This window comes from Urocampus carinirostris, chromosome 8 (assembly GCF_059441175.1).
Source record: "Urocampus carinirostris isolate Australia breed hairy pipefish chromosome 8, RoL_Ucar_1.0, whole genome shotgun sequence".
In the NCBI taxonomy this organism is placed as follows: domain Eukaryota; kingdom Metazoa; phylum Chordata; class Actinopteri; order Syngnathiformes; family Syngnathidae; genus Urocampus; species Urocampus carinirostris.
Genome location: NC_142356.1, coordinates 36,234,094 through 36,257,550, shown reverse-complemented (window position 1 = coordinate 36,257,550; position 23,457 = coordinate 36,234,094). Strand labels below are relative to the sequence as shown.

The 23,457-nt window shown below is 37.8% G+C and overlaps 1 protein-coding gene across 4 annotated transcripts in view; it reads left to right on the top strand.

Moving 5' to 3' along the window:
• rptor (regulatory associated protein of MTOR, complex 1) overlaps positions 1–23,457 on the top strand; it is a 215,479-nt gene that overhangs the window by 146,280 nt on the left and 45,742 nt on the right. For all 4 annotated transcript variants that reach the window (XM_088342559.1, XM_088342558.1, XM_088342555.1 and 1 more), the window contains exons 23-26: positions 652–755; positions 1,384–1,561; positions 1,654–1,764; positions 12,335–12,440. In XM_088342559.1, the coding sequence (XP_088198685.1) occupies positions 652–755; positions 1,384–1,561; positions 1,654–1,764; positions 12,335–12,440 (499 nt within the window). The remainder of the gene's footprint in view (positions 1–651; positions 756–1,383; positions 1,562–1,653; positions 1,765–12,334; positions 12,441–23,457) is intronic.

Here is a 23,457-nt window from a genome sequence, read left to right as displayed (position 1 = left end):
AAAGTGAAGTGCTGTGAATACTTTCCGGATGCACTGTATGTCAAGTCAGCAAAACCAAAAGTGCTAATTAAGCTTTTTGAGTGTTCTCGTCCTTAACTGACATCTCAGCTCTACATTGAACAAACTTTTAGGCTAAATTTCTCAAGTCCCTCGGTGCATGGAATATTTTGCAATATACAGTGGGACCTCGCTACTTCGCGGTTCCACGTTTGTGGGTTCAGAGCTTCGCGGATCTAAATAATAATAATAATAAAATTTTAAAAAATGTAAACGTTTTTTATGAGCATTTTTGAAGGGGCGTCGCTACTTCGCGGATTTTCACTTTTCGCAGGTGGTTTTGGTCCCCATTTACCGCGATAATCGAGGAATTACTGTATTTGCATATTTGTGGGGAGAAAGTCTTTACCTTCTGTGCATAATTGAAAAAAAGGTTTGGGAATACCTTTAATCAAACAAGGATTTTTTTTTTCTTGAATGGTTTGCAACAGTATGCTTGTCATAAATTCAAGAAACCATTCTTTTTGGGGGGGCTTTAGGATTTTTTTTTTTTTTTTTAAAGAAATTACTATTTGTATTCCTGATTAAAAAAAATATTTATGTTTTTTCTTCACAACTTTTGTTAATATTAAAATGTTTTTTGTGTCTCTATAGGCAATGATGAACGCTCGACCACAAAGAATTTTGGACTCTGGGTCTCTTACCCAGTCAGCTCCAGCCAGTCCCACCAGCAAAGGCACGCATATTCATCAAGCAGGGTGAGGAACACAAAAATATCTTACAGTTCAATTTCAGAGAAGTATTAGAATGTCTCTGCGCCATTAGAGAATCACACGAGTTGAGATTCGATTTTTGGTTGGCATTTCTCTTTTTGGCAAGGTCCTTCACCTCTAGAATGACCTACCTGATTGCTTGAAAAATACTGTGATCCTGGCCAAACGTCTTCTGGCCTGCGAGAGTAGAATGTTTTTCTGGGAAAGCTGCTGAGTCAGCAAAACAAAAAATGCCAAGTCAGCTTTTTTTTGGCAGATTTCACATCTAGGGTAAACCTACCTGACTGCCTGTAAAAGACTGTGTTGATATTCAATGTTGTTCTGTCTAAAAGAGTGGAGTGTCTTGTAATTAAAAAAATGCTGATTCAACAAAACCAAAAATGCTGAGTCAGTTTATTCTGGCATTTTTCAAATGTAAGGTAAACTACTTGAGTACCTCTGAGATGATGGTGGTTATATCTATACTCGTTTCCCTTTTCTTGTGTGGACAGACACATAAAAAAAAGATATAGACTTCAAACAAAAACATCACTAGTTTGGCTTTGCTCGTGGGTGAGAATAACAAGTAGATGACCTACAAAATGTTTGTTTTCTTTTTCTTCCTCCCCACCAGCGGTTCCCCTCCTATGCCAAGTACCAGCAGTTCAAGTTTAACCAACGAGGTGCCCAAACCCCCCACCAGAGATCAACCCACCACTCGCCCCCCTTACACACCCACCCTAGGAGGGCAGGCGCCTCATTCACAGCAGTTTCCCCGCACACGTAAAATATTTGACAGGGGACCCGAGCAGGTAGACGATTCAATATTTGTGTGCAGTTTGAGATGTGCATATTATGCTTATCTGTTTTTCTTTTGTCTGTGTTCTTTTGTTTGTTTTTTCAGGCTCAGGAGGATGGAGACGAGCCCTGTGGTCACCGAAACTATATCAGTGCCACCTTGCAAACAGGTCTATGTGATTGGAGTGCCAAGTACTTTGCACAGCCAGTAACAAAGGTAATGCCAAAGCTTTTTTCTCTAAACTTTTGCCTTTACGAACAACAGTGTGAAATCCAAATGATAGGTACAGTGATACTTCTATGTACGTGATTCATTTTTTCCCCGATTGTGTTCGTATCTAGAATTGCTCGTTTCACAAGCGGATTTTCCCAATACTAAATAATCAAACCAAGCATCCAAATTTGTTTGAGTTATTAATAGACTGTTATACTTTTTTTCATTTATCATCAAATGCAAAATTACAAAGAATCCTAAATCAAGAAAGGTGCTAAATGATTGACCAAACCAAAGGAAAAAAAGGGTTGTCGGGGAAAAAAATCCGAAGATTATTCTGGTCTCGTCTCCTTGACAGTCCAAACACTCTTTACTTTAATCATTTAACTAGACTATTATAACAAGTTGTTGTATGTCATATGAATCACATCTCATCATCACTAAAGAGAAGAGGAAATAATCATTAACACTTGAGATGAAATAAAATATTAAATGTAGAATTACAGTTTGTCATCACACTATTTGATTTAGCATAATCACATACAATTAGAAGACTAAACATTTTCAATAAACCAATCTTTTTTTTTTTTTTTTACTCTTTTCCTCCCCTCACTTTGCCCCTTTCTCCTCATTTTGGATCATGTTTTAATTTTGTCTCAGATTTGTTGCTACCAGAAAAGCCAAGAGAAAAAAAAAATAAATAATAAAATGGTGAGAAGTGCCAAAGCATTTTTCTCCACACATTTGCCTGGATTAACAGTCTACAATCCAAGGCGAGGCGAAGGGTTGCAAGGGTGTCGGTGGCAACTTCGGACGCACGCTGAACCCTTTGCGTGAATCTCCCCAGTTGTGATGCCGGGCGTGTCCCCAGTGGGTCACCTCGCCTGGCACCTAGCAGTTTTCTTAGGACTGGTGCAGTCCACAAAAAAATATCCTCTCCAGTAATATATTTTTGTGTAAATACTTAAGAAATCGATGAGCATACAAAACATTGCGGCAACGTCTGTGACATTTCTTCAGGAGAATTGAATCAATTTTTGGCCCACATTATTCATTATAATACATAACAGGAGAGAAACGAGACCTCTAATGAAGAAAGATGATTTTAGAGAAATTGTGTTATTGTAAGTTTTTTAAATAATGTTGCCATATGGCATCATTGGGCTTTGAGGTGATTTCTTTACCTGTACTCACTTTGTCTGAACAAATATTCTGAACAACTTTGTGTTTATTTGCACAGTTGATGGCATACTTGGCTCTATAACAATATAATGTATAATTAAATGTATAACATGAATACTGAGCCTCCTTTTTTGACAATGTTCTGGCTTTTTTTCTGCTACGTTAACTTCATTTATTTTAAGTGATATTTAGAAAACAATTATTTTCCTCTGAGACAAAGCCAAACATTGGAATTGCTACACTGCAGGCTGGTGTACCCTTTATCACAATGCCAAATGACTTGTTGGGTTGTGCCCATGGATTCTTGGTTGGCGTCCTACTCCCATCACCAGAAGATGGCGGTCCTCTCTTTATTATTTCGTTCATCTAATCAGAACATAATTAATTAATTTACATATAGAAAATACATATAGATAAAAGTAAAAATAAATTACAAACCAGCAAATATAGAGAAATACTACAAACAAAAATGCATTTTCATCACTCTCATCACTGTCTATTCCCTTCTCAAAGTCACTGTCACCATCTTGGATGGCAGAAATTACCTCCTGCACACTGAATCGATGACCTCTTCTTAAACGCAAGCAGTAAAACATAAATTAACATTCCAATGTACCAATCTTATTTGCACACCCCACATTCCAACAGTCGCATACATCTTCCCCACCCAAACCATTCAAATTGCATCTCAAAAGCATTCCACTCTCGGGCCATTCTATTCTCGATTTTGCACATTTTGACTACCCAAAAAGCTCAACGATGCCATATGGCAACATTGATGTAATAGGTTAAAAATAACATTTGATGAATATATTTCATGGAAAGTAAATATGTACATGCTCTAGACATTGCCATATGGCAACCCTGGGCTTTACAGGGATACGTTTTCGGCTTTGAAATCACCATTTTAAATGTTCACATAATTCAAATACATGTGACCTAGGCAAATTAGAGGCGGAGGGAACGACGCAGCTGAAAACGTCACTCTCCAACACTCCCACACACGAAAGTGATAGCGTACCCTGTCTGGAAATTGTCCTATGTCGGACAAGATTTTTGTTTGAAAAACATCTCTCATATGGAGCAGCTTGTATGTAATCACTGCAAAGGTAGCAATTCGATTTCTTTTGATGCGTTTTCCATTCTTTTGTCACTCGTGTTGAAGCATGGCAGGTCATTTCCCACCCCAATAAATTATTCATTTCCATTTGTTTGTAATTTTCCCGAAAGCCAATTGGACTAACTTTTGTTGTGGTCTCTCTTATTAGAATTCCTTTTAAAGATATTCTGATTAGTTTCCCTGAAGCCAACAGTGCACGTGTGAGAAAGTGACCACCGGTCGAACACGATGGCTCTGCAGAATAAAATAACTCTCGTCCAGAGAGACATTAAATATTAAAGGAATGTTTTACTATGCACACTGGCTGTAACGATTGTCCCATAATATTGAAGTTCTGTCGCTATCAATGTCCTTAATACCCGATTCACTCCAGCCATAACAAATGTAATACCGTTTTATCAATAATGATAAAAGGGAGTCCGAAAATGTGCATATGAAATGCTATGCCTATGAGCAACAATGTGACGATGATACTACCTGAAAAGTAATATTAAGATTAATAGAGAACATTAGTTGTAAGTCACTTAATCCATTAATTAGTCTTTAGGAATAAATCAAACCATCAATCAAGCCTGATTGTTGCTTTAGATCAGCTCACTATTCCTCAGTAAAGGGAGGGGGTTGGGGTGGAATCTGAAGGTGGCTAACTTTAATCAATAAACCCCAAAGGATACACACTTGTTTTATGAAAGTTTTTATAATTAAAATATGTTCCAACCACACTAGCTAATTTTAAATCAATCTTATGAATTATTCACTGCCCTTGCAAAAAACACATCCCCATAGCTGGTGACTATTTATCCATCCATCCATCCATTATCTGCACCGCTTATCCTCAGTAGGGTCGCAGGGGTGCTGGAGCCCATCCCAGCTATCTTCCGGCATTGGGCAGGGGACACCCTGACCTGGTTGCCAGCCAGTCACAGGGCACACAGAGACAGACAACTCACTCGCTCATTCACACCTAGGGACAATTTGGACCGGCCAATTAACCTGACATGCATGTTTTTGGAATGTGGGAGGAGCGCCCTGGTTTATTCCTGGACGCTGGCTATTTCAGCTGAAAATGAAAATCTCCATTCTGATCCCTGTATATTACTCTCTTAAGTCATTTTTATGTGTTCATCCTGGAGTGCCGTGTCTAACCTTGTCGCAAACAATGCTCACTAAGTTGTCATACATGCCAACCTTTTGACATTAAAAAGCGGTCGATGCTATCGCGCACGCTATTTTTATGCGCGAAACACAATTCTTCTCCAGAATATTAAAAAAAGCATATGCTTGCTTAAAACGGTAAGTCACAAACTTTTACCAAAATGCTATCCAATGCGATCGATAGAGCAGTTTATTCAAGCACAAAAACTTAATCTTACTTCAAATTAAAGCAGCCGTAGACTAAAATTCCAGTCTCAAGTTTCAATTTTGGTTATTTAAATTTTAAAAAGAGATAATTCTCTTTTAATTGGGAGCGTTTTAAAGGGGGGAAAGGTAGTATTGGTAGGTATTGTTAGATTATTAAAATAGTTCACTGAGTATGTTGTCACCATAACATGAGTTTTCCAGCTATAGTAAGTTTATTTTTTTGATCATCACATCATTGCTTTGACGATCACATTTTGGTTGTTGTAAATGCACTTATGTTCATCCACATATGTAAATGAAGAATTTACTGTATCCTTTCTTATCAGTACTTAACCAGCAATGCCGCCCTTATCTTATCATACAACCTCTGACGTATCAGGAATGTGCAGTCCTAATTTTTGTAGAGGGAGATCCTTTCTTTTATCTTATCGAAATATGAGTTCTTAGAAGAGCCTGGGATTAATGTTATGTTTTGTTAAATCCACACCTTTTCCTCTAATTGAGGGGCTGAAACATTCTTTCAAGACTTTTAGAGGGAATTCACTCATGGCCTATACTGGACTGTCTCAGAAAATTAGAATATTGTGATAAAGTTCTTTATTTTCTGTAATGCAATTAAAAAAACAAAAATGTCATACATTCTGGATTCATTACACATCAACTGAACTATTTCAAGCCTTTTATTATTTTAATATTGCTGAATTTGGCTTACAGCTTAAGAAAGCTCAAAAATCCTATCTCAAAATATTAGAATATCATGAAAAAGTATACAAGTAGGCTATTCAACTAATCACCTGAATCATCTAATTAACTCGAAACACCTTGCGAGGGTTTCCTGAGCCTTAAAAACACTCAGCTTGGTTCAGTAAACTAAATCACATGTATGGGGAAGACTGCTGTCCAGAGGACCATCATTGATACCCTCCATCAGGAGGGTAAGACACAAGAGGAAAATTCTCAAAGAGCAGGCTGTTCACAGAGTGCAGTTTCAAAGCATATCCACAAAAAGTCTGTTGGAAGGGAAAAATGTGGCCGGAAACGCTGCACAACCAAGAGAGATGACCGCAGCCTTAACAAAATTGTGACGAAGAGCCGCTTCCAGAATTTGGGGGAGCTTCAAAGACAGTGGGCTAAAGCTGGAGTCCAGGTATCAAAAGCCACAGTTCACAGACGTGTCCGGGAAATGGGCTACAATAGCCGTATTCCCATGGTCAAGCCACTTCTGAACTCAAGACAACGGAAGAAGCGTCTTACTTGGGCTATGGAGAAGAAGCACTGGACAGTTGCAGAGTGGTCCAAAGTCCTCTTTTCAGACGAAAGCAAGTTTTGAATTTCATTTGGAAGTCAAGGCGCCAGAGTCTGGAGAAAGGCTGGAGAGGAGCAAAATCCAAGTTGCTTGAAATCCAGTGTGAAGTTCCCACAGTCAGCAATGGTTTGGGGAGCCATGTCAGCTGCTGGTGTTGGTCCACTGTGTTTCATCAAGTCCAGAGTAAATGCAACTGTGTACCAAGAGATTTTAGAGCACTACATGCTTCCATCTGCTGAAAAGCTCTATGGAGATGAGTATTTCATTTTCCAGCATGATCTGGCACCTGCCCACAGTGCCAAAACCACCAGTAACTGGTGCACTGACCATGGCATCACTGTCCTTGATTGGCCTGCTAATTCCCCTGACCTGAACCCCATCGAGAATTTGTGGGGTATAGTTAAGAAGATGAAAGACACCAGACCTACAAATGCAAATGAGCTGAAGGCCGCTATCGAAGCATCCTGGGCATCAATAACACCACAGCAATGCCACAGGCTGATTGCCTCCATGCCACGCCGGATTGATGCAGTAATCTGTGCAAAAGGATTCCTAACCAAGTACTGAGTGCATCAATGGACATTTTCAAATGTTTGATTTAGTTTTGCTGTTATAAAATTATTTTTTTACTTGGTCTGAGGAAGTATTCTAATATTTTGAGATAGGATTTTTGAGTTTTTTTCAGCTGTAAGCCAAAATCAGCAATATTCAAATAATAAAAGGCTTGAAATAGTTCAGTTGATGTGTAATGAGTCCAGAATGTATGACATTTTTGTGTTTTTAATTGCATTACAGAAAATAAAGAACTTTATCACAATATTCTATTTTTCTGAGACAGTCCAGTATATTGGTGGGAGGGCGCTTCCCATCAACTGGTCCTGAGTGCACTATTTAAATTTATTTTGAAACTTTGAAATTAATGTCCTCAACTGCGTTGCTTCTCTCGAGCTCTATTTTTTCAAAGTCCGAATACTCTGTCTGGTCCAGTAAAAGAACACGTGGCGAGACATCGAAAATGTCCTATCGCCTTCAGTATGCATTGGTATGAATGACAATACAGACAGTTCTAATGATTAAAGCAAGATGTGAATAAGAGGGGACATGTTCCATACATGCAATTTTAGCAGTTTAGTAGTTAGTGCAATTTAATTTTAGTAAGGACTGTTTCACTCATACCATATACAATATTTATTGGAATATTCCATTAAAAAAAAATCATTTTTCCTGTTTCAGCAGCCATCCTTTAAAATATAAAGAATCACCTTGAGAGCTTGTATCGATGCCATTTTAGGGTGCGGACGGAAAAAGTCAACTAAATCTAATGCGCACTGCAGTGGAAGACAGCGTTTGCCTGGAGTGGCTGCAGTAGATGAGCCAAGCAGGCAGAGGATTGGACAGGAAAGAAGTAGCGTGAAGAGATTGCGCTAGCTCCGCAGAATTTTGAGTGCTGTCATAAAACGTCACTTGGTGATAAAATCCTTGATGTGTGCATGGGTACACCTGACTGTCTGAGTGCAGTTTATCACATCGTGTCTGAAATGTTGTTTCGTCCAATGGTATTTGGAATATTTCGATTGTCATTGATGTTTTTTGTTTCTCCCAATTGAAAATAGTCCAGCAAGAAAAGGAAAGTTGAATTTGTTTATTCACTTTTAAATTGCTGAAATAATGATAAAACCCAACGATTCTCAATTAATTTTATTTATTTATTTATTTATTTATTTATTTTTATTATTATTATTATTATTATTATTTTGCTTTTGTGCTTGTTTTGGCTCCCACATCACCAGGTTCTTCTCGAAAAATAGATTGGTACTTAATTGGCTGATAAACTAACTTTCCCTGAGTCATCTGAAAAACAATTTTTTTCAACAACCAAAAAGTCAATCATTGCATTGACTTAGTTTTCTTGACACTGTCAAATATTTTTTGTGGTCATAGATTGCATTGTAGGATTGCTGCAATTCATTAGATACATGGAAGAAATACACGGTCCTCCATAAGTTAGTCAAATTAGTTGGGGCTGGCTGATGCCAGGCCAACTCATTGCCAACAATGCTGTAAGCACGCTGGCCTAGGGCTACCCCCTAACCCAACTTGTTGCCACCAATGCTGTAAGCACGCTGGCCAACGGCTACCTCCTAATCCAACTTATTGCCACCAATGCTGTAAGCACGGTGGCTAACTGCTACATCCTAACGAGTCATGCTAACAACTGCATTCTAACAGCCACATGCTAAAAGTCATGCTTACGGTTACATGCTGACAAGTCATACTAACTGCTATATGATAACGATGCATGCTAACGGCTACATGGTAACGGCTACATGGTAACGGCTACATGGTAACGGCTACATGGTAACGAGTCAGTCTGACGACTAAGTGCTAAATAGATATGCTAAAGGCTATATGCTACCGTCTACAGGCTAACAAATGAATTGGCCCATTTAAAATGAATGGGCCCTTTCAAAATGTTATTACACAGTGTAGTAACAGTGTTAGTACTATCTATGGCTGTGATTTTTATGTTGTCCCTGAAGGCAACTCCTTATTTCTATCGACTACGTGTCACCGACTACATGCTAACAACTTAATGCTAACGGTTACATGTCAACATCTGCCAGATCCAGCACCAACTTACAACTGCCGAGGGAATTGTTTAGTTTATTTTCTTTTGCTGTTGACATTTGCATTTGGTATCAAATAACTCCTTCAGGAATGAATATCCCCCACCTTACGGCAAAATTCGCCGTTTTGAAGTCAAATAGGAATGGGTGACCTATATGACTTATGTAGATCCAAGGAGAAAACCTTTTTTTGAAGCGTCAAAAAATTATTTGCAGTTTTAAATATGTCCACTGAATGTCACCAAAGCGAAGTGTCACTCCCAAAGCTGGATTTGCTTACTACTATTCATCGACCAGAGAATATTGAGGAAACCTATTCCGTTGTTGTCGTGTTTAAAATAAAAGTCACGGACGCGCTGTTTAAGGCAATATGAAAAATACAAAATTTAAAAAATATCTTATGTGAGTCTGAGTCTTTGTAGAAGTTTAAAGAAGCTTTAGCTCCTTTCTATCAAAGATATGAAATCTCACAGCAATGTTCCCTTATTCAGGTAAACATTTTTATTAAAAAAATAAAACAAAAAAACAATGTTTTGCTTTTATTATTTTTGATTAAAATGCACAGGTTGTACTTGCCCAAGACACACTACAGGAAAGTGTGCCCTTATAACCCTAGTAATTAAGGAATCCAACCCAACCAAACCGTTTATAAACACTACAAAAGTTTAAATCTTAGTAAAGGAAAAACAAAATTGAGAAAAAAACCCTCAATAATCTTTTTACAATCAAATCTTACAATACCTAAACCATGAATCATTTGTGAGCCTGTGAAAAGATCTCCCGGCGGCACGGCAGCTAAGAGTTTAGCGCGTCTGTGGCACAGTCCAGGCACCCGCCTTCCTTTGCGGGGTGTGCATGTTCTCCCCGTGCTTGCGTGGGTTTTCTTCGGCCACTCCGGTCTCCTCCCACATTCCAAAAACATACATGTCGGGTTAATTTGTGACTCCAAGTTGTCTGTCTCTGTGTGCCCTGCGACTGTCTGGCAACCAGTTCAGGGTGTCTCCTGCTCAATGTCCGAAGATGGCTGAGATGGGCTCCAGAACTCCCGCGACCATACTGAGGATAAGCGGTGTGGATGATGGATGGATGCATGGACTTTTTATGCACTTTTTATGGCATTAATTTGCTAATATGGCTTCCTTAAGAGTGCTTTTTCTACCACGTGGCTGCCGAGTTTGACACCACTACTGTAAGGACAGCGAGACATAGTAATTAGTTAACACTGATGGACCACTTGCACTCATGGAAACCTTATACTTGTATGTGACTTTTCTGCTCCAAAACAGCTGAATCAATTTTCGTAATGATGTACGCAATTGTATCTAAGGCCTCCGCAAGTGTCTTTGGCTAGGTTTCGTATAAAGGCATCCCTAATAAATACCAACAAAATTGATAAACATCTGCTTTCATGGGGTCTCTAACACACTCTGGTCGCCAAATTTGGGTACTGCATCTCTTGACCTACGATTACTGCAAGCAGCCAATCTTAATCTTCTCTCAGAAAACAACACCTTGATTGATGCAATTGTATCGTATGCACACATTTCAACACACCACATCACCAACAACCTGCTCTAGTAGAATACCTGGCAATTTCTGATTTATTTTATTCTCTCAGTGTGTTAAACAAATAATGTGATGAGAAGCTATCCTATTACTTGTGTATTGACATTAATGTTCTTTTAGGGTTAAAATGAGTTACACAAAGTTATAATTATACAAGACATTTATCATCCCCTTCTTGATCATGCGATGTGGTCTTGTCAGTAAACAAGGAGGGAAAAAAACATGTTGCTACTGGATTTCCAAAACCTTTCAGTGTGCAAATAAATGGGAACATTACTCAATAGCCAAGTCAATGATTTGATCCCCACCAATAGACGTTTTCACTTCTTGGAGACAAGTGTAAATGCTGCTTTTACTCACACAAAAAAGCAGCATTTATAGGTGTCTAGAGTATACCAAGGCCGAACAAGAAACTCTTTTGAAGAAACTTGTAATTTAGTGACGTAAGTTATCTAAGGCCTTAGGCTGCATATGAATAGTAATACTGCTTATTGTTCAACAGTAATGTCCAGCATTCATCTATTCCGACAGAATTGTTGAACTGCCTCTTCATTGTAAGTCTTACGAATAAAAGGCTATATGTATTATTCGATGCTTTGTTTTTGTGCATAATAGCATACAGTGCACTGTACAGTGAATTATCTCTTAGCAAATCAGCTCATATCTGCTTCCTCTGTGTAGACCGGATCGTGTCACATAATAGTTTTAAGTACCTTATATTTTGCCCTAAAATGAATAATGTTGGGAGGAATTGTTGCTCATGTTTAGTAAATTTTTTTTTATCTTTATGACCGTCAACTTATATCAATTTAGTCACTAAAATATTTTGTCACTGTTGGTATGATTTCTCTCATTTCATTTCATGTTTATTTACATTGCAAAAACTGTTGTTTAGGTAATTCTTTTTGCTTGTATTAAGAATTACTTTTCTAAATATGTTGTTTCGTTTTTAAGCATTGTCAAATTGAATAAATTATTAATTGCCAAAATGAACCGGTTTAGTATTTTGTGTAGTTTGTTTCACCCAAAAAAATAAATAAACCTAAACTAACCCGACTTAAATTAACTAAATCAAAAAATAAGAAAAATTAAATGACCTAAAGCCCATGGAATTTTGCTTGGAAATATCTTTTTTTTTTTAATCGTGCTACCTTTTTCTAACTGGACTTTTTACATCTTTTTTAACAATTTTTAAAAAAACATGTTTCATTTTTCTATTTCTCAAAGTTATCATCAAACTGTTTTTTATTACCTTTTACTTGAGGGTTTACATTATTATCAAAACTTCATGAATCTCATTGCTGTGGCAAAAAATATAATACTTTAACCTCTCCTTTACGTGCCAGAATTTTATTGTTGAAGATAATTTGTTGTCGACAAAACTCTTTGTGTTTGTATTCATACTTTTAGATCCCAGAAGAGCATGATATACAGAGCCAGGTGAGAATGGAGCGGCAGTGGCGATTTCTGCGGAACGCTCGCGTCAAAAGGCAAAGCAGGAGCATAACGCAAAGAGGTCAGTCACTTTCACCTAACTACGCCCCAAAAAATCGGTTCAGATGATTACGTACTCATCTAGCTGTTTCTTTAAATTTCTCCCATTACAAACTTTAGTGTACATTGTGTAATGTTTGACCACGAGATTTGATTGTTGTATTGTATTTGTTTATTCAGCCAGTATAAACCATAAACATGATACATACAAGAAATCATTTGACACGCAACACTCAATAATGATAAAATAATAGATTTAAAAGAATAAAAAGAATAGAGTAAAAAGATATTGTAGTGTATGATACAAGGTAATTATATAGAATAGTTTGAAAAGAAAGAATATGTAAATAACAAGACTAGAGTAGAATAGGTCGGAGGAACGCTAAATCCATTCCTGTTGAACATACGGATAGCGGAAGGGTAAAAACTCACTTTAAGACGTGAATTCTTGCTCGCAATGGAGCGAAGACGGCGACCTGACGGCAGGTAATCAAAGTACCTGCAAGCAGGGTGACTGGGATCATCTATAATTTTTAGTGTCCGTTTTCTAGTTCGATCGATGTAGATACTTTCCAGGGACGGGAGGCCAGTGCCTATTATTTCCTCTGCCGTCCTCACTACTGATTCCATCTTTGACAATTCTTTCTGATTGACGCGACCAAACCAAACTGCGATGGACCTAGTTAAAATGGATTCAATGATAGCACGATAAAAATTGACTAGAATGGATTGACGGACTCCGAATGATTTGAGTTGACGAAGGAAGTAGAGCCTTTGTCTGGCTGACTTTAGAATATCAGTAGCATTGACAGTCCATGTGAGGTCAGCTGACAAGTAAGTACCCAGAAACTTGAATGAATGGACCAGTTCCACCTCACTACCATTAATTGACAGTGGCACATGCAGGGGAGGCTTAGTACGGAACTCTATTATCATCTCCTTAGTTTAACCTACATTCAATAACAGATTGCTCTCATGACACCAGGTGGAAAGTGAATCAATTTCTGATCAGTATTCAGTTTCGTCTCCATTTGAAATAAAGCCAGTAACCGTGGTGTCGTCTGCATATTTAGCGAATAGTGAATGGTCAAAATTGGGTTGACAATCATGTTTGAATAGGGAAAACAAAGTTGGAGACAATGGACAGCCCTTAGGCGTACCAGTGTTGAGGACAATAGAACATGAATCTTTCTCACCAATGCGAACGGACTATTCTCTATTGAGAAGGAAATCTAAAATCCAATTTGATAGTGAAACGGGAAAATTGAGGTATTGAAGAAGTTTGAAATACAGTTTAGAAGGAATAATAGCGTTGAAAGCCGAACTAAAATCTATGAATAAAACCCTAACGTATGAATTCCTATGCTCAAGAAGACTTAGAATCTCATGAATACAAATTGAAATGGCATAATCTACACTTCTATTAGCACGATACGCGAATTGGTACGGATCTTGATTTGATGGTAGAAAGGACTTCAGGAATTTCAACATGATCTTCTCGAAAGTTTTCATGATCACGGACGTGAGTGCTATGGGTCTATAATCGTTCGAATATGAGACATTGTTCTTCTTCGGGACCAGTACAATTGTAGCGCGCTTCCAACAGGAGGGTACAGTAGCAGAACTCAAAGACCAATTGAAAATACCAGTAAAGACAGGGGCAAGTTGAGAAGCACACTCTTTGAGAAGGCGGGGTGAGAGTTTATCGGGGCCTAGTGATTTCCTCTCTTTCAACCTCCTGAAATAACGTCTTACCTCCTCTTCACTGATGATCAAAGGATTGTCGTCCTCGGTCACCGGGGCTGGCACTGGAGTACTACTATTGTCCTTGTCAAATCGGGCATAAAAGTCATTGAGCTTATCGGGTAGAGTAGCGTCCACATTACCAATAGTCTTCTTTGGTCCTTTGTACTGAGTTATGAGCTTCAAGTTTGACCATAGAGCTCTGGAGTCCTGAGTGTCGAATTGTACCTCTACCTTATCGCGGAATAAACGTTTGGCGGCCTTAACACCCTTTGTCAACGCTGATTTCGCTTGGCGGTAAGCGTCGGGGTCCGAGTTCTTGTGTCTATAGGCGGTGTCCTTGGCAACGATCAATTTCCGGATGGACTTGTTGAACCATTGTTTTGAATTGGAGTACTGAGTTTTGGACGTAGTAGGTAGACAGAGCTCCTGGCAGAAACGTACGTAATCCGACACCGTGTCCGTGTACTCGTTGATGTCATTCCCGTGTTTGAGTACTTCCCAGTCCGTGCACTCCAACCATCCACGCAGTTTATCCACATCAGCTGGTGACCAGGTCAGATGGGTACGTTTGGTACTTGGAACTTGCTTGAGGTGTTGTTTGTAGGCAGGTATGAGTAGTACCGTGGAGTGATCGGAATTCCCCAGACTTGACCGGTTGACAGATTTGTACGCCTGCTTCACTGGACAATAACGGTGGTCGAGGATCTTGTCACCACGGGTTGGGCATTTGTCTTGTTGTTAATAGTGTGTAGTACGGAACGAAGATTGGCCTGGTTAAAATCCCCTAATACAATGGATAGGTTGTTGTTATCCTTGTTTTCGTACTTGGATATAACGCTTGCTAATCCTTTTAGTGAGACATCGACGTCGGCCCTGGGGTGGATATATACTGCGGTGAGGGTCACTGATGAGAAATCACGTATTCCAAATCAGCAGAACATCCACTGGATATAATCAGAGCATCCGTACACCAGCTGTCTTTCACCAAAAAACACACTCCGCCTCCTCGGGATTTACTTGTGATATCTGTGTCCCGATCCTGACGGAAAATCGGCGGCTGGACTAAGGAATCAGGATGTGATGGTTTTAGCCAAGTTTCAGAAAAACAAAGAACGTTACATTCACGGAAATCTTTCTGTGTATGTATCTTCAAAAACAACTCATCAGTTTTGTTATAAAGCCACTGAACGTTAGCAAGCACTATACTAGGAATAGGAGTACGTCCATTTCTTCTTCTGGCTTTCACCAATAATCCACCTCTTCTTCCCCGTTTACGGGTTCGAGATGGCACTGTATTGTCTAATGCAAACTAAAGCCAGTGCCAAATGTGTATAGCGTGGCTGCAAAATGCCCAAAAAACATGGCAGCGACTCCTAGACATGGATTCCATGATGTAAAAGCAATACAAATTTCTCAACCTAGGAATATTTATAAAAAATAACATTGGTATGATGGTTCATGTATTTTAGCCTATTATTGAAATCAATGTTTTTTTCTGAATGAAGGTTTTTTTTGTACCACTAGGAGGCACTCAATATTACACACTGTCCCGTTAAGTAACAACTCAAGTCATATTTATTTGTATAATCCTTAATGGCAGAGTGTCTACGCAGGCCTACAATTAGAGTAGTTGCAACATCCCTTGAATCTCAAACCTTTGAGGGCTAGATAAAGGTAAAAAAATATGTTATGAGGAAAAATGAGAAACCTTAGGAAGCAAAAGCCGGTGAGGTATTGCCCCTTCCAGGACAACTAGGCTGCAATGGATGTTGCATGGGCACCAATTGACAAAACAAAGTCGAAATCAACAATAAACATAAACATTAAATGAAAATGTGCTAAAGTCCAAGACAGCAACTTCCCATCTCACCTAGAGAGCTCTAGTGATGGCATGCATCAGGTCCAGGTACTTGTCTGCTGATCCTGAATAATTATATTGTGCACCATCTGGGTTAATCCCTCTCCCTCACTCAGCCAACTGCCAGGCAGCAGGAATAGAATAGGATGAGGTTGACATCAATAATTAGCTATTAAATAAAGGTATGTCTTAGGTTTAGATGGAAACAGTTACTTTAAAGTTGCAAATCTCATCTTTTAGAGGGCAGAGCATTCCACCGCACCGAGGCACGAATAAAGAACAAGCCTGCAGATTTCTTCTTAGCTCTTGGAGCGACAAGTAGTCCAGCATCTTCTGAGTGGAGGCTATGAGCAGGAACAAAATAAATAAGAAGTATAAGTAGGGTCAAGACCTTCTCCAGTGGTGTCCAGCAGTGATGTGATGAAATACGAAACTTACGAGGCATACAAATACTACAAACTTCTAGAGTTGTTTAAGACAAAACTATTGGACCAAAAGTCCATGTAGAGTACTATCTACACTTATCTGTATAGTCATAATTTTCTTGTTAAAAAGCTCTGATTAATGAGATAATTTAAAAAAAAAGGAATTTAAACACTAATATAGTGCCCATGGTCGAAAACGTTTTATGTGAAAGAACATTCATGTTCCGAATGGTAGGAAACTATGCACAGTGATCTTAGCTTAAAATGAAAAATGGACAATTCCATAACAAACAATGCCATTGAGGATGAACAACCATAGTGCAGATGAACAAAGCACATAGTTCATGTTTTGTAGCCGCTAAGATGAATCCGAATATCCTAGGGTCCAAGCTAACTGCTACTTTGTAACAATTGGTCATCTTCTAGAATTCAATGGCAGCAAGTGCTGTGGGTGGGAAGATTGTGCACTCTACCTTCTATTCGATGTCTATATCAATGAGTGCAAATGTGTCCCTTAAATAACTTTACAAGTACAGTGGGACCTCGTTACCTCGCGGTTCGATGTTTGCGGCTTCAGAGCTTCGCGGTCTGTAATGCTTGGGGAAAAAAAATTAAAAAATTTGGAGAGTCCGCGGATCATTCCCGTGCCGCGCGACGGAGTGAGTTCGGTGGACGCGGCGTCACCCTAATAAGGATAAGCGGTGCAGATAATGAGATGAGATGATTTTTTTTTTTCTTCTTTTTGAAGGGTCGTTGCCTTGTTCGCAGATTTTCACTTTTCGCGGGTGGTTTTGTTCCCCATTAACCGGGTCTAAAAATTTTTTTTTTTTAAATTTATTTATTTATTTATTTTTTAAGGTGCGCCGCTACTTCGCGGATTTTCACTTATCGCGGGTGGTTTTGGTCCCCATTAACCGCGATAACCGAGGTCTTACTGTACTGTTTTGATGTCGAAAATTTCGACATACCTCAAGTCTGCTTCCCAAATATTGACTGTCATTTCTAAAAACAGTTTAGGTTTAAATTTACATCCAGAAAGTAATCACAATGCTTCGCTTTTTACACATGAGTGCCTTTTTACAAGAGGATTCTTTTCCACCTCAAAATACTACACTGAACACCCCACAATGATAACATGAAAAAATGTTTTGGGTTGATTTTTTTTTCATGTTTATTTAAAAAAAAAAATCTTAAAAACCACATGGACATAAATATTCATAGCCTTTTCTCAATACTTTGTTGATACATTTGGCAGCAATCACAGCCTTGATTCCTTATGAATATGAAGCTTGACACTGCTATCTTTGGGCATTTTTGACTAGGGCTGCTACAACGAATCAATAAATCAAATATGAAAAAACTGGCAGCTAATTTCATCATCCCTTAGTTGTCATGCGATTTATACGTTTAATTTCATTGTGACATTGCGGTGTAGTTAGGCTGTTGTAGAGAGATGCTTGTAGTACCACTTTAATCCATCAGAGGGTTACTCGATTTTATTGCGCAACGTCCTCTTGATCAGGCTACTTGTAGTAGCACTTTGGTCTGGCAGAGGGTACCTTCACATCATATTTTGATGCACAAGGTACTCTTGATCTGTGGAAGTACTGGGAGTACTTCCACAGATCAAGAGTACCTTCTTCTCCGAGGTTACCTCTCTTTTTTTGCACTTTATTAAAAAGGTACCTTACATATTTGCAGGTGTATAGCATACATCTGTATGTATTTATGTTCTATCTGTGAACCGTGGTCCTAGCCTGAGGTCAAGAGCGCTCTCGAGCAGGTTTTCATTCAGAATGTCTCTTTACATTTCCTCAGCCATCTTACATTTTTTTTCTGACTCGTCTCCCAGTTTCCCAGTTGAAAATAACCCCCTCCCCAGTGTGATGCTGCCCCCAACATGCTTCACTTTGGCCTGGTGATAAGCATAGCTTGGTTTCCTTTAAAACATGACTTTAGTGCCAAAAAGTTCAATCTTTGCCTCTTCAGACTAGATCATTTGTAATGGTCGGAGTGGGCTCTTGGTACCCTTTAGCGGACTCCAGATTGGCTTCCATGTGCCTTTTACTAAGAAATGGGTTCCATCTGGCTCCTCTATCCCATCGTCCTTCTGTAAGGCTCTCTCTCCACAGAAGAACGCTTGAGTGACCATCGGGTTCTTAGTCACCTCCCTGACTAAGGCCCTTCCCACCTGATTGCTCAGTTTAGATTGCTGGCGACCTGTAGGGAGAGTCTTGGTGGTTCCAAACCTTTTCCATTTAAGGAAGATGTGTTGGCCACTGTGCATATTGGGACCTTCAAAGCAAAAGAAATATTTTTGAACTTTTCCCCAGATTTTTCCCTTAGGGAAATCCTGCCAATTCTATAGGATTCATGTTTTGTTTATACTCTTGATATGCATTGTCCATTGCGGCACATTTATAGATGTTCTGTGCCTTTCCAAATTGTCTAACAAATTCATCACAGAAATGTTTCAAGGAATATCCATGGAAACATAGTGTACCTGAGCTCAATTTTAAGCATCATAGCAGGAGCTGTAAATAATCATGTACATGGGGTTTCTTGGGTCTTTCTCTTTTTCTTAAAAAAATCTCCCAATTTATTTGATGTTATAATTAGGGGGTGTTGTGTTTTGAATTTTAAGGGAAAAATTAATTGATTGTATTTTGGAAAAATGCTACATTATAACAAAATGTGTGAAATATGAATGACTATTAATACTTTCTAAATCAGGAGTCTCTAACGTGGTGCCTTCTAAGGACAGCTGAGGTACCCGCAGACCTGTTCCTAAAATAGCTTACCAGTGCTGGGCCATTGCGATCTTCTAGGAAAAAAAAATTTTGTTTATTATTCTGGCAATACTATATAAACAACATAGTAATAACATATTGAGTTTTAAATGCATTTAAAAACTGGGTGCCCTTTGCGCTAATATGTAACAAAAAATAGCTCTCAACTTTAAAAGAGTTGGGGATCCTTGTGCTAGATGCACTGAATCTAGAGATTTTTTGTTTTAGTTATTATTTAAAAACATGCTTTTGGAAAGAGTCACTAAAATGGATGAAGGAATAGTAATGAATTTGAATAAAAAAAACGTAGTTGAGATATCGTATAGGTGTTTCGACCTACAACTAGGTCTCTGCAATGAATCAAAAGAATTTTAGAAACTTTTTTTTTTTTCAAAATAATGACAATTACAAAAATTGATGAAACATGAAATCAAGGGGAACAAATGTGGGAGCTTTATTTGAATTGCTGAAGGCGGAGGCTGGTAATTAATTGACTGACATTTCAGACCATTACCTAGAGCTTGGGTAGTTATCCATTTCAATACGATATACTGCTAACATGAATGCATACAAATCACTTGCTTCTGCAAAACAATTACTGATATTTGTAACAAAAGACCTTTCAATCACTTTAAATAACTTTTTTTTTTTTACTTATTATCACATTAATTTAATAGGAATTCACCATTCCTTTGATTTCAGGTCCCTAATTGTTAAAAGGACATGGATGTTAATTTTATGCTAAAAGTGATGTCTTCAGTATCAATCTTTGGAGGCAAAGAATGAAAATACTTGCCTGTCACTCACAAAAATATCTTGTTTGTATTCATTCTGTTCTCTATCCATACACTGTTTCTGTTTGGTTTGATTTTTAGCTATTCCATTTCTTCTTTCTTTGATACATAGAGACTGTGATGTGTAGAAATATTGAAATCCTCCCACTGCCCAGTTCATCTATGAGTCATAGAAGGTCCCTTCACACACACAAGAATGTGTCTGAAATGCAAGTATCCCCTGCAAGGGATATTGGAATTTTTGTTTTGTTTTTGTTTTACATCGCTGCAAAAGCACCCATCTCACACTGTTGCGATTCGATTGACGTCATGGCCGAGGCTCATTTTAGCTTCTCTTTGTGAATAGCTGCTAAAAAATGATTAAATACCTGCCGCGCCATCCCCATTCCTCATTGTTTGTAGGGTTGACCTCATTCAGTCCATGCACCCTTGGTGGAAAATAAGATAAGAGGAAGAAGAGAGTGGCTCAGACGCAAGGAGAGGCAATGTGTAAAAAAGCCAAGCTCACAACTGAAAAAGACTATAAATTAAAAAAAAAAAAAAAGAAAAGGCTTTTCCGATTTTTTTTTCTTAAAACATGATGTGGATCTTTAAAGCTCGTGGAAGTCCTGCAGGGCATTTCATATTTTGTCATGGCTCATTAACCTCAAACTCCAAAAAAACGAGTCAGTGAAGATTATTTTTTTTCCCCGGCTCATGCATCTACTTTTGCCTCAGGCTGCATGATTAAACCACAACTGCAACTAGAATAAATTCATCATTTTTTTTTTTTTTGTTATTCCACTTCATCTTGTTACTGAAGCCTCGCGAGTATACTCAGGTTTGTCCGGGACGGACTAGCAAAATGCGTTGTTGCTATGACAACGTGAGACTGTGAACTCGAGGATGTGAGACGGAACTATTTTGCTGCTGCTCCGGCAAATTGTATCGTTTCAATTTGTTAACCTCTCCTAACAACTTTCTCTAACTTTCTACATTTTATTTACAGTGCTAAGCTTGTAAGCAGAAAGTTATTTTGTAAAATGATGTCTACCACCAAAGGCACTCTGTCGCCCATTGCGAATAATCCGGGAAGGGGCCCCGCACCACAAGTGACCTCATTGCAAGAATTGACATTTCTGAATTCAACTTTTGACATAAAATAAAAAGTGATTGTATTCATGTCACTCACTACAGTAAACATACTAAACAAAGTAATATGCTTGTCCCCTCCCTGTTCCAAACAATGTTTGTAAAAATTGTGATTCTACATGGTATGCCATCACAGACTAACTATTAGAATTAGAATTGTCATTGATATCAACGTTGAGAAACATTGTATCCCACGAGATTAGACATGGCTCCAGGGTAAAACATGTAATAAAAAGACTTTGGAGGCCAAAAAAAAGATTCAAGACTATCAGAATGAATGGGCAAAAAAATAATTAAAATGGGTTGCTTAGAAAAACAGGCCTATGTTATAATAATAATTTTAATAACCAAGCAATAAACAATGCAATGCATCTTCAGTTATTACGGAAAATATTTAAACAAACACACAATTTTCACAATTTCGGTTCTACATCCAACCAAATTGGACATGAAATAAAATATCTTGAATTGAAGTGCACACTGTAATATTTAATTCAAGTTGTTGAACAACAACATCTGATTGAAAAATAAATAATTGTATACATTTCTATCCAAAAACACAACATTTTAGGGGCTCAAAAGTAATGGGACAAATTGGACAACTCCGTGTAATCCAAACGGTGTCATCAGTGAAAATAAAAACAATTCAATTATCTCTATTCCATTTCTTCACTGTCAATCGGACTGTTTACAGTCAGACTGACTATGATCAGATTTTCTTTGTGCGTTGACATGGCTTTACACAACCCAAATATTTACAATTTTCTGATCTTAATTTGTCTCTTGCCTGGGATGCAATAGTTAAACCAATCAGATATTCTAGAAAACCAAGATTTTATGTTAATATAAGCAAAATAATACAATAATTTCTAAATGAATAGTAATTTAACATCTTTACTATTTTTGCTTTGCGTCTTTATCAAGTAAAAATAATTTGTTGATTGAACAAGTTAAAGGAGTACCATTTTTTTCTTGTTCTGCTGGCAGATAATTTAGCTCGTTTAAAAAAGGCACCAACCCTTTTTAGGATATATTTCAAGAATTATTTTCAGTAAATATTACCTGTTAAAATTATCTTGTTGAACAAGAATAGTTTGCTCTTTATGAGTATTTTTTTAACTTGCAAAATGTGAAAAATGGTGTGATCTAGTAAATGATCTACTTAGTAAATTCGTTTAATTTTGTTCCTACTTCAGTATTAACGTGAGCCATTGTTCTAGATCTGTGACTTTTATTTCACAAAACCCACAATGTAAAAGTCGTAGAAAAGAATGACGCGTCATGGCTACCCCTGTGAAAATATTCGAGACTGAGCATTTTAAAATTTGAGATTTCCTAGCATTAGGGAATATTTAATTAAGAATCAATTTCCCTGTTAAATTCCTCAAAATAATCCAATTAAATTATATAAACTAATATTTATTAATATTTGTACGCTAAAAATAATCACATATGGTTTGTTTGACGTTATTATTGTCTGACACACTGATTACTTCAATGCTCTTAGTGTTGTCTTGTTAATTCACTAAAATACCAGGCAAAGTCATTATTGAAAATCATCAGGTAGCTCAGATCTTTTCCTGCGTTATACATCAGTCTTCATCAGTACATAAAAATCTTTTTTTTTTGACACACTTGGTAATCCGCATGGACTATTAAGTTTGACGTTGAAATTAATTTTGTGTATTTTGCTCTCCCGTTTTTCCTCAGTGATTTAAAACTTTTCTTCTGTCAGGTAATTTTTTTAATTTATGTACCGAAAACCAGTAAAAGTCAATCCAATTACAAATCACCCAGTTTAATGTTTTTTTTACCCTTGCTTTTACAAGGCTTTTCATATAACCTTGAAAATACTTAATCAGCAAGATATTTTAACAATGGTCTGTCGTTCTTGTTATAAATACTTCCTTTCAATGTCTTGCTTTTGTAGAGGAATTCCAGTATATCAATCAGTACGTCCACCAGTAAACAAGCTATAGCCACTGTTGGGGGCGTTACTGGAAAAAGTAATTAGTTACAGTTACTGGGTTCTTCATTTAAAAAGTAATTTTGTTACCCTTCCTTAAATTACTGACACCCAAAAGTAGTGGATTTCTCTGAAAGTAACTTTGTAGTTACAAATTACCGTATATACTCACATTGAACCCAAACCCCCTAAAACTGCTCAAAAATAGTAAAAGTAATAGACGAAGACGTGTTTGTCAACCTGTGAAGGGGGAGAAACCCCTTCATATTCCTTGGCTTGTGCAATTGTAAGACCTAAGAAACGAACTTTTAGCCGAGTACATTTGCCTCG